General features: G+C 35.2%; 1 protein-coding gene across 1 annotated transcript; it reads left to right on the forward strand.

Moving 5' to 3' along the window:
- Positions 1 to 3,050: 3,050 nt before the first annotated feature.
- LOC149004337 (putative galacturonosyltransferase 12) lies at positions 3,051 to 7,113 on the forward strand. Its single transcript, XM_089168349.1, has 6 exons — positions 3,051 to 3,372; positions 3,528 to 3,568; positions 3,661 to 3,816; positions 5,471 to 6,061; positions 6,145 to 6,447; positions 6,530 to 7,113. Exons 1-6 carry the CDS (start codon positions 3,162 to 3,164, stop codon positions 6,812 to 6,814), a joined length of 1,587 nt encoding a protein of 528 aa, XP_089024475.1. The 5' UTR covers positions 3,051 to 3,161; the 3' UTR covers positions 6,815 to 7,113.
- Positions 7,114 to 12,094: the final 4,981 nt, after the last annotated feature.

A 12,094-nucleotide genomic window follows, 5' to 3' on the forward strand; every position in this document is an offset into this window, starting at 1 on the left:
GGCTAAAATAGTAGTAGAGTTATAGTACAGTGGTACAACAACATTTTTTTTTTTTTTTGGTGCGTGTGTGAACTACCGATGAGTGCTTAAACTTTTGGCATGATTAGTCTTTGGAGTCCATACTAAGTCACATATGAATTGAATGAGAATCATATAACTTTCATTGAAAGTTATGAAGAGTACTAAGCATCTCATTTGAGTGGCTCCAAGGGTATGTAGAGTCGAATTAATAACCTTGTGCTATTTTAATATGATTAATCATTATTTTAATTTTTTTGGGTAGTCAATGTTTTAGTTTCTTCTTTTAATTACTTATATTAGAGTTATTTTTACTAAATTTTAGAATTTTATATATCTTCTTTTATTTTTATTATTATGTAACTATGGAGAATCTATTAGTTAAGGTAATGGTTATTAAGGCCCAAAACACCTTTTATGGATTTGATCATGAATGGTGAGATGAGCTATGAATATTCATTAGAATTTATTAGTGAGTTTTAAATATCATCCATGGTCTTGATCATGGGTGACGAGGTATTATCATTGTGGCATTGACCGTGTATTCCTATTGGCACCTCCATGAGTTGATTATCCAATGATAGTGGAGAATTAGACAAGGTAATTAATTTTTCACTTAGTGAAGAGGTTTGTGAAGATCACATATTGCATACTTGTATGCAAGGTTTAAAGTATCCCACGATACCATACGATACTAGCCGATACGTATCTTTATTTGACCCAATCAATACGATACATATCGATATATATCTCTATTAAATTAGACTAAAATACATTAGCTAGAGCGATACAATACTCGATACAGGACGATACGTCTCTTAAAATCACCTAACCGATACAATACTCGATACCGATACTTTAAATCTTGCTTATATGTTCTTTCTTTCTTTTTTCTTCTTTCTTCCTTAAATAAAAAAGATAACTTAGATTAAGTTCTCTAAAGAAAAACTTCTAGAGGCACAGGGAGCTGGACTTACAACTAAAGGGGGTTGACACTGCCACCAGACTCTACATAAACCGAAATATATATTTAGGATTCTTTGTATTCTTACCCCTATTCACATAACTAAAAACCAAAATCTCAAACTAACTACTTAATCACATAGTCTCCTGAGCTAAGCTATTAAAAGTCCATTATAGATAATGAACTTGGCCACAAAGAGCAGCTTTATAATCCGACTTAACCACCTCTTTAGATAATCCTAATTGAATAGCCAAAAAAAAGAAAAGAAAAACACCGATGGCCTCCATCTCTAAAACTGACAAGAATTGGCCGCTACGGTACCTCCTCCAAGAACCCAAACCAGACATGCACGCCTACCTTTATATGTGTTAATGACTAAAATGGTCATTCTACCCTGTTCAGTCCGACCAACGGGTTTAGTATAATTATCCTGATCATAGTATCAAAGTCCGGTCTGACTATCATGCCAAGGGAGCCTGATCAAGATAAACTTCTATTACGTGTCAATTATCTAAAAGGATGTTTACCAAAAAAAAAAAAAAAAATTATCTAAGGTAAAATTCTTCCTAAAGTTATTTTCTTAACACAACTCTTCTTAGAGTTACATTCCAAGTTTAACTCTGAAACTTAAACTATATAAGCACTTCATGTAGACTTAAGAATGCAGATATTCATATTATGTATTATCAATTATCAATTACTTGAATTCTCTATTGAGTAGTTGAGATCATATATCATTGGTATTGACTTGCTCGTTGAAGACGTACCTTGACCCCCTAAGGTCGAGCACATGTTTTGCAGGAACTTGACAGGAAAGAACAAGTAGGATTTTGTATCAACAATATGTTTTCATTATCCCTTGCTGCATCAACATTAAATTAAGAATGATTTACATAAAAGTTTCATTTCTTTCTTTCAAGTTGTTTTTTAATGTTATAGTTATAACTTTGACTCGTTAGAGGCATAAGAAGAACCTTGACTTTCTAGTGGAGGGTGTTTTATCTTGGAGGTGGTGGTGCGAAGCAAACCCTTGCAGTAGAGTATATCAATTACCTTTAAAAGTAGTACTCGAGATGTAGCTCAATCTCATATTTGTTGGCAATTTGCTTGATTAAGATAATATTCTTCAAATCTGAAAAGAACTTTCAAATTTCAATTGTATTATAATTTTTATTTCATGTGTTGGTAAAACTTATAAATCAATTTACCCAACAATTTATATATCATATCCAGGCTCAAGACACTTTATTTATTTTAAGTTAATTTGCAATTTTATTTATTATAAATATTATATTTACTAATGTTTGGACTCCTTAAATTTAATTCTAATATTTTTAATAAAAAAATAATATTTTATATTTACCTTTTCATGGTATAAAAAACTTTTACCTCGTAAGAGTTTTTCTTTTTATTTTTTTGGGTAAAAATCTCCTAAAAGTTTTTATCTTTTTTTCGTTCAATAAAAAAAATTTTTTTTAGTAGTTTGAAGCCAACAACAAAATTAACACCTGTAGACCGTCAACGCCCATGCAATGGAGAGGTCTTCGTCAATTCGGTAAGGGTTTCCCTGTAATTTCACTTTTTTGAACGTTTTTTTCAAACTCCAAAGGCCATAGACCAAACCGTCTGGTGAGAGTTTTTTCAGGAGCTCTCGTTGTTGAGGTTTGAGATGGGTCGTTTTCCATTAGAAAATGCTGTTCCATCAAACTCAAACATAACTCTTTCTACTATTTTGAAGGCGATTCAAAGCGAAGCAACATCAAAACACTTAACCAAAAAAACAAAAATAATATATATAAACACAATATCGATCCCTACTTCAAAACCAAGCCAAAACTATAGAACTGTAATCTGTCACATTTATGAAATTGACAACACCCCTGCAAGTCCCAAGTCCTTTTCTCTTGAACAACCCTTCTTGCTCTGAAACCAAAGATTGACACCAACAAGCATGAATTTTTTTTAGCCTAAATTCTAAGCAAGGTTAGGTAAAGGATGGCAACATGCATCCTTCCTTTTACAGTATCTTTCTGAAATGGGTTTTCTGCAATTCAATCAAGTTCTTTGCTGAACATCTTCAAATGAGACGGTTAGAGACAGAGAGACAAAAAAGACACTTTCAGTGAGTTTAAATCTGGTGCTATCTCTTCTTCTCCTTCTTCCATTACTGTCTGTCAGAATGAAGCTTCAGATATCTCCTAGTTTGCGCCATGTAACTGTCTTCCCTGGTAAAGGTGTAAGAGATTTGATCAAAGTGAAGGTTGGATCTAGAAGGGTTTCTTATCGAATGGTCTTCTATTCTCTTCTATTCATGACGTTCTTACTTCGTTTAGTGTTCGTCCTGACAAGTGTGGATACTATTGATGGCGAAAACAACTGCTCCACCATAGGTAGCTTCTTAATTACCCCCCTGTATCCCTCTCTCTCTCTTTCTGTCTGTAACTTAATTTTCTCTGTTAGAAGTATTTATTGCCTGGTGAATCTAGAAAAATCTTTACTTGATCTTCTGGTAATGATGAATGTGAATTTTGATTCACTGATGTAGGGTGCGTTGGAAGGCAGTTTTTGAGAAGACCTGAATCAACTGTAAAATCTCCTAAGCCCAGAATTTTGAATCAGACTCTATGGAATGCTTCATGTGTTATATTTGTATCTATTAAGCTGCGGTGATTGTTCAGGTTCCAGAAGAAATATATCAAATCTTGGAAGAAAGTGGAGACAGAGAGGATATAACAGGAAGTTATGAAGTTCCAAAGTCATTAGAGGAGTTCGTAGCAGAGATGAAGAACAACAAATCTGACCCGAAGACCTTCGCGGTCAAGCTAAAGGCTATGGTGAGTAACCAACCACCTTACAAATTTTAAACGCCTTTGCTTAGTTACTACTTATCTCAATGCCATTCATGCTAACCACAAAGTATCCGTTGGGAAGTTTAATCAAAGTAGGTGATTAATAAGGTAAATAAGGGTGTCAAATTGGTATTGGTAGACCGAAATTCAAATCATCCTGCAAACCACAAAGTAGCCGTTGGGAAGTGTAATCAAAGTAGGTGATTAAGAAGGTAAGGGATAGGGGTGCAAGTTCGGCCCTGATGGCTCTGACCGCCTCCCTAAGCCCGCCCTCAGGGTTTGGGCTCAAGATTTTGGCCTGAGGGCGGGTTAGGGCCAAAATATTCTGGCCTTGACGGTCTGAGATTACTCTTTGCCCGCTAGGCCTATCCCGACCTTTTCCTGATTTTTTGTCCTGACCTTGACCTTGATTTTGGCCCTGATTCCAGCCCTAATCCTAGCCTAATCCTTGCCTTAATTTTGTCGTTAATGCTTGATCTCAATGAATTAGGAACATGGACAAAGATATGGCCAATCAGGTATAGGGTCAATTAGGGTTAGGTATGTGGCCAAGTATAGGGCCAATCAAGGCTAGGGACAGGGCCAATTAGGATCAGAGCCAGAGCCAGGGCCAGGGCAAAAAACATGGCCAATCAAGATAGGAATTAGCTTGGCTTGGCCTTGTAGGGCTTAGGATTAGGGGACAATAATCCTTAGCCTGAATTAGGGTTAGGATGGGAATGGATTCCCATTTAGATTAGAATGTATAGGGTTGGGCTTGGGATTGCAAAAGCCTGACCCAGCCCGACCCTGTTGTAGCCCTAGTAAGGGTGTTAACTTGGTAAGTTGGTATTGGCATGCTGAACTCAAACTATCTTGCAAACTGTGTCAGAAGTGGTTCGAAAATGGTACGCTAAAAATGGTTTTGGGTGTGACACGGATCATATATATCATTTAAATGGGTGTGATATGGACCATGCAAGTGGGGGCGTCAATGGTACAATTTGGAGAGGTTTCACTTTGGGTTCAAGAGTTTCTGGTTGAAAACACCTTCAAAATAAACCTACCATTTTAATTGAAAAAACAACCAAAAGATCAAAATGAAACAGCCATGTTATAGCATGAAAACAATAAAAAGGAAGCTGACAATATGAAGTTAAACCAAAAGTGATTGATATGCTGGAAAAATCTAGCTAAGGTCTTGGTAACTGAGAAGACAATAATACAACCTGTTAGTAAGGTATGAGAGAATGATCTTACATTTTATTAGAATTGCTTGTCTAAGTGATTACTAATATAATTGTCAGTAGCGCTTAATTCACATATTTATCTCACATTTGAGGTTTTGAAGAGACGAATGATAATCACATCAACACGAAGAGAAACTAGAAAAGGAAAATGTAATTGTAAAAGATAAAACCTAAAAAACCAATGTAATTACAATTAATTTTAAAACGGTTCTGCCTTAGATAACCGTTCAATTTATTCGGTTCAGTCTATCAGACCACTAATGGATTGATTCGAACTAACCCAAAACTGCTAGGTTCTTTGACCCCTCAGCTTCCAGGCATTTGTTTGATTCGGTTCGGACATAAACGGGCCGGTTCCGGTTTGGTGTTGTCTAAGGATTTGGTCTAAAAATTGACACCTTTACACGCAGGTGACCCTACTTGAGCAAAAGGCTCGAACAGCCAAAATACAAGAATACCTATACCGACACGTGGCATCCAGTAGCATTCCGAAACAGCTTCACTGTTTAGCTCTTCGGCTGGCTAACGAGCATTCAACCAACGCCGCCGCACGGCTTCAGCTCCCGGCGCCAGAGCTTGTACCTTACCTTGTAGACAACTCATTCTTCCACTTCGTCTTCGCTTCCGACAATGTCTTGGCAGCTTCCGTCGTCGCAGCATCTCTGGTTCGCAACTCTTTAAGCCCAGAAAAGGTTGTTCTTCATATCATCACCGACCGAAAGACCTATAATTCCATGCATGCATGGTTCTCCCTGCACCCATTGACGCCTGCAATTATTGAGGTTAAAGCTTTGCACCATTTCGATTGGTTCACCAAGGGACAAGTTCCGGTGCTTGAAGAGATGGAGAAGGACCAGAAAGCTCGCTCACAGTTCAGAGGTGGGTCGTCTGCAATTGTCGCAAATAACACCGAGAAGCCTTACATCATCGCGTCGAAGCTGCAAGCGCTTAGTCCCAAGTATACTTCGCTTATGAATCACATACGTATACATTTGCCTGAGGTAAGTGGTTTAGCTCTTAGTTAGTGCCTTTTATATGTTTGCGTTAATGCGTCTGAGAAAATGTATCGCTATTAATTTTGCAGCTGTTTCCGAGTCTTAAAAAGGTGGTCTTTCTTGACGATGATATTGTGATTCAAACTGATCTATCGCGTTTATGGGATATTGATATGAGAGGGAAAGTGAATGGAGCAGTGCAGACTTGCCGTGGTGCTGACAAGTTCGTCATGACCAAGAGATTTAAGAATTATCTGAATTTCTCCCATCCTTTGATAGCAGAGAATTTCGATCCTAATGAATGTGCTTGGGCGTATGGCATGAATATATTTGATCTAGAGGCTTGGAGGAAGACAAATATCAGTCAGAACTACCATAACTGGCTTCAGAAGGTATAATTATTCTTAAATCTTTTTCAGATTTCATATATTTTCTGGTCTCCTTACTGGGTTCTGTTCAATTTTCTGTTTGCAGAATCTAAAGTCAGACTTGAGTCTTTGGCAACTGGGAACATTACCTCCTGGATTAATAGCTTTTTATGGCCATGTTCACATCATAGATCCATTTTGGCATATGCTGGGGCTTGGTTACCAAGAGAATACGAGCATTGCAGATGCTGAAAGGGCTGGTGTCATCCACTTCAATGGCAGAGCCAAGCCTTGGCTAGAGATAGCATTTCCAAGTCTCCGACCTCTTTGGACTAAATATATTGACTTCACTGATAAATTCATCAATAAATGTCATATCAGAGCTTCATAACTTGAAGATCAAAGGAGAAGAAAATCTCCAATATTTAAAATGCCCATGATCAAAGGGAAAAGAGCTGTCGAAAAATTCATGGAGCTTTAACAAGTGGAAGGAAATGATGATGGGAGGAAAGAGAGTTGAACAAATTCTGTAGATTTTTCTGTTCCTTTTTCTTAATTATTTATTATCATTTCTCTCTAATTAATTGAAGGTTGTTCAAGTTTTCCCGATATTAGATGTTTAAAGATGAGAATTATAAGAAAGAGTATACTTTGAGAAGTGCAAAACTTCCGTAGCTATGGAATGATCATCAATTTGTCATGCATCTCTTTAATATTTTCTATGTATGTACTCTGTCGGGTTCAAATCCTCTACAATTCCCACACCCCATAATTTCTATATAGGATTGTGATAATTATCTAACCCCTAATCGTCACTATTAAAACCCAACTATAATTGAGTTAAAAACCCAACTATAATTGAGTTATAATTATGACTATTGGATAATTAATTTTCATGTGTCGTAATCCTAGATAGAATTTTCCGGGAATTGCAAGGGGTGAGAGGGAGTGATAATTCTAAAAGATGTGACTTGTACACACCATAATTTTTTTTGTGAGATCAATCTGGGGTAGGGACCATTACTGATGCCGCCGGGAGTTAACCCAGACCCTCCCCGGCGGGTCCTAACCATCCTACTACTCCTCCATTGGCAAAATTTAGGAATTTATTAGATTCGTAATTGGATTTTTAGTCCTGACCCTTGGATAATTAACTGCCACGTGTCATAATCCTAGATAGAAATTACAGGAAATTGTAAGGGGTGAGAATTGTAGAAGATGTGAGTCGTATTTAGAACCATAATTTTTTTTTTGTCTGAGATCAATCTTGATCATTTTGACTAATACAACAACAAAATTTGGGAGAAAAAATAGGAGAAAATTCAAGAATTTATTAGATTTAGATCCTAAATTTGGGGGAAAATTTTGGAGAAAATTTAGAAATTTATTAGATTCATATCCTAATTGGATTCTAATTCGGACCCTTGGATAATTAACTGGCACATGTCACAATCATAGATAGAAATTACAGGAAATTGTAGGGGGTGGGAATTGCAGAGGATGTGAACCCCTAACCGAGTCACTATTAAAACCCAACTATAATTGAGTTATAATTATGACTATTGGATAATTAATTGCCACATGTCGCAATCCTAGATATAAATTATAGGGAATTGTAAAGGGGTGAGAACTGTAGAGGATATGAGTCCGATTCTTGACCATAATTTTTTTGTGTGTAAGATCAATCTTGACCTTTTGACTAATACGACAACAAAACAACAATATGTAAAACCATGGAACTTTTTTTGAAGAAATTGAAGAAGAAGCAACCGAAGAAGGGGGCAAGACGATATTGTTTAAATATCGCCAGAAAATCGACAATTTTCCGGCGAATCAAACGAAAATCGCCGGGTTGAAAGAGAAGAAGAAGAAGAAAGAAAGAATGAGAGAAAGAGAAAGAAACATAAATGAGAACAACAACGAGAAGCAGAATGGAAGAACTACCGGTGGTTTTACAACTTCGTCCTGCTCCTGCGAGTTGGCGAAAAACAAAGCGTTGCACCTGCAACTTTTATGATACACAGAGAGACAAGTTATGAAGAAATCACCGAAGATGAATGAAGGCCACAACCACCAATGAGGTTTCAATTTAAGTTGTTTGGCACTATTACGGTTATTTATTAAATAAGAAACCCAAAACAAGAACTTTTGTCAATTATGAAAGGGAGAATTCACCTCATATGCACAGTTACTTAAAATTTCTAAAAAAAAAAGTTTATTAAATGATGGTAAGATGAGGGAAAATAGTCAATACACATTTATAAAATCATATTTTCCATCTTATCACTGCTCACTAGTATTACAATAATTTTTATTGCACCAAACTATTTTCATCTAATTTATTTTGACAAATCCAAACCATTTCATTCGACCAATAATGAATTTGTACTATTTATTTTAAATAGCTATAGAGAATGAGAATTGATACCAAAAAGAGCCGAAGTGATGAAGATGAAGTTTTAACTTTTTTGACATTTGCAATTGAGCCACACACGTGGTTCAAGGAGAACCATGGAATTATATATATATATATATATATATATATATATATATATATATATTTTAAGGTAAATGTGAATAGTGACTGTGTGAGTGATGTTTTGTAGGATGGCAGGGATATTTTCAAACTTTACATTACTCTATTTATTTGTTAAACATGTCCAGCTATCTCTTCCATGGTTTTAATAGCAACTTGGGGCGAATTCACCCGGTTCATTGGGTAGCAAACCCGGTGAACAGGGTGAAATATCTTTCATTGTGTAAAACGATTATGGTGTTTGGTAAGATTTATTTTCAACAAATTTTTTCAGTAATGATAGGAACGCTATTTCCATCATCATTATACCAAATAATGCTTTTAAAGATCAATCGAACTAGAGACATTATAAGAATGTCATAGGCATTCCAATGTCTAGAGATTATTTAAAAAGGAAAAAAAAATTCATGTTCTTTAAGAGAAAATGCCAAAGTGAGTATCCTATATAACAATCAAATGATAAGCATTTTGATGATTTGAACCTTCCCTGCAATGGTTATTTCATGTAACCCTATATCTAACCGATTGTTCTATTTTTTTCAATTTTTGTGGTAAAATCAATTCTCTATCTAAAGCTTGTACCTGTAATTTATTTTGCTCAAAGGTTACACAAAAGTACATAACATTTTTTTTAAGAACCAAGGTTCTATAAGGCCAATTTACACGCACTTGCCACATCCTTATAGAATAGTTTTTACATATAATTTAAAAAAAGCAACGCTTCACTCCTTGTCCTTGGTCTAAGGAGATTAGAACTCCAACTTCATACATTGAAGTGTTGGTTAATGGGGGAGGGGGGGAATCTTCAGTGTCATATCTCAATGATCTTGGAGATTTTACCATGTGCCACTGTGAAAACCAGGGTCATATAGGACAAATTTTTTTTTTTATTGTAAGATATTAGACAGTTTGATTCACTTATTAATAAGATTCTATTGTTAGATAAAATTTGCTCTTGGACTACGTCCTTAACCTTTTTTTAAGGAATTGAGGTTCGCCAAGGCTAGTTTACGTGCACTTGGATTATATCCTTAGGGAATAGTTATTACATGTACTTTAGAAAAGGCAAGGCTTCGTCCCTAATCCCTTGTTCAAGGAGATTCGAATTCTTAACCTTATACTATAAAGCGTTGGTCTTTTATGAATTGAGAAATCCTTTAGATAAATTTATGAAAAATATTGTCAAATAAGCAACTGACCGGATTTAGTTGAGATATGATTTGTATTATTATTGTTGTACAGATGAAGTTTGGCACATCAACATGTGTAATCATTGATCTTCGAGATTTAGCTAGGGGTGCAAGTTTAGCCCTGGCGGCCCTGACTTGCCCTAAGCCAAATAGGGCTTGGGCTAAAGATTTTGGCCTTAAGAGTGGGTTGGGGACAAAATATTCTGATCCTGAACTAGGGCCAAGGGCAGGCCTGGGATTACTCTTTGACCCGTCCGACCCGTCCCTAATTTTTATCCTTACCCAGGTCCTGATTTTGGCTCTGATTTCGACCTTGATCTTGGTCCTGATTTTGGCTCTGGTTTTGACCATGATCTTGGCCCTGATCTAAGCTCCTGATTTTGGCTCTAATCCTGGCCCTGATTTGAGTATAGATCCTCCACCCACATGGAGATGAATTAATTATAATTCACATGGGTGCATACTTGACATGTGTCAAATTTTAAAAACATAATCATGTTTTGTAAAAAATTAATAAAAATAAATTATATCTTCATTACCAATATAGTAAGCATTCATCTGATTTTTAGTCATAATGTTAATTTGACTATGATTATGTACTAGATTTTTACTCTGATCTTTATATTAACATTGATATAAGTCTTGATTTTGACCTTCAGTCATTTTGATCATATTAGACTATGTGTACACATTTTATATTATTTTTAAGGTGATTTTTATGTGGCGACCTAAGTCATTTTTAGTTCCCAAAAGTATTGACTTTTTTTTTTGGGGGGACCAAGGTGAGAGAATATATCATAAGTAATAAAAACTAGTGTGTAGAGAATTAATATCTAACAAATTTACGCCCCAACTTCTCATCATATATATTAACATCTTTCTTTGGCCTCCAATGTGATATTTCAAAAAAAAAGAGAAGAAAAACTTATTAAGAACAGATACTTGTGTTTGAAACTAAAATGTCATTTTCTTTAACTATGAAAAAAAATACTTTTTTTTGTAGAATACTAAATTATCTTTGATTTACTTGTTAACAAGGTTATGAATATGGATTTTTTTGTTCAATAAGGGTATCAATTTATCGAATAGTTTTGAATGAAAAATACTTACCTATGGCTTAAGTGCTTGACTTTGAAGATAAACTTTTCATTTTATCAGATCCCTTTTGAATTCTGATGTTTCTAAGTTTACAAAAAGAGTTTATGTGTAACATTTTATACAATTGACTTGGTTTTCAAATATGTCTAAATTTAATTACAATTCTTCTCTCTATCTTTCATGAATAATTTAAACTCTTTGCCGCGCGGGAGAAAAACCATAGAAGAAAACATAAAAAAAAAAAAAAAAAAAAAAAAAAGAAGAGGGAAAGAGAAATTTGGGGAGAGACAGATTGGAGTGAAGTTTAACCACTATCTTAGAAATTGAGAATCGCGATAAGTCTTTTTCTTTTTCCCTTCAAGTTTATATATAATAACCCTAATTTTAAGTGAATAGTAAATTAGAAAACCCTAGAAAATATGGATTTCACTGTTTCTCTAAAATCTAAATGGAAATCTATATTGAATACAAGTTTTGGACTATTTGTTGACGTCTTTATTATTTTATTTCCTTGAACGAACTAGACTATTTTATTATTTTAGAATCAAACTTGTAAATAAACGCGGATACATTTTAAAGGCCATAAGATATGCTGGTAGGGCCTAAAAGGGGTAAATTAAGATTTTTTTATAAATTTACATTTGATATTTTATGACCAAGGATAGAGCCAATTAAGGTTTGGAACAAGGCCTGTCACACCCCACCCGTCGGTCTCGGTTACCCGCCCGACAACCCGTGGGAGTGATCCGTCACAGGATCCACGGTTTTAGTCTATCAACAATATTAAATACAAATAAAGATAATCAAGAGCAATAATAGTTCAATAAATGAATTAAAGGAATTACAA

Source organism: Hakea prostrata, chromosome 9 (genome assembly GCF_041222555.1).
Source record: "Hakea prostrata isolate BN-2017 chromosome 9, UWA_Hpros_2, whole genome shotgun sequence".
NCBI classification, from domain to species: Eukaryota; Viridiplantae; Streptophyta; class Magnoliopsida; order Proteales; family Proteaceae; genus Hakea; species Hakea prostrata.

Excerpts from the sequence above, each read along its gene's own strand:
- LOC149004337 (XM_089168349.1), top strand. The coding sequence starts at position 3,162 with ATGAAGCTTCAGATATCTCCTAGTTTGCGCCATGTAACTGTCTTCCCT. Across the intron at positions 3,569-3,660 it reads TGAGAAGACCTGAATCAACT|GTTCCAGAAGAAATATATCA; the intron begins GTAAAATCTCCT and ends GTGATTGTTCAG. Across the intron at positions 3,817-5,470 it reads CGGTCAAGCTAAAGGCTATG|GTGACCCTACTTGAGCAAAA; the intron begins GTGAGTAACCAA and ends CTTTACACGCAG.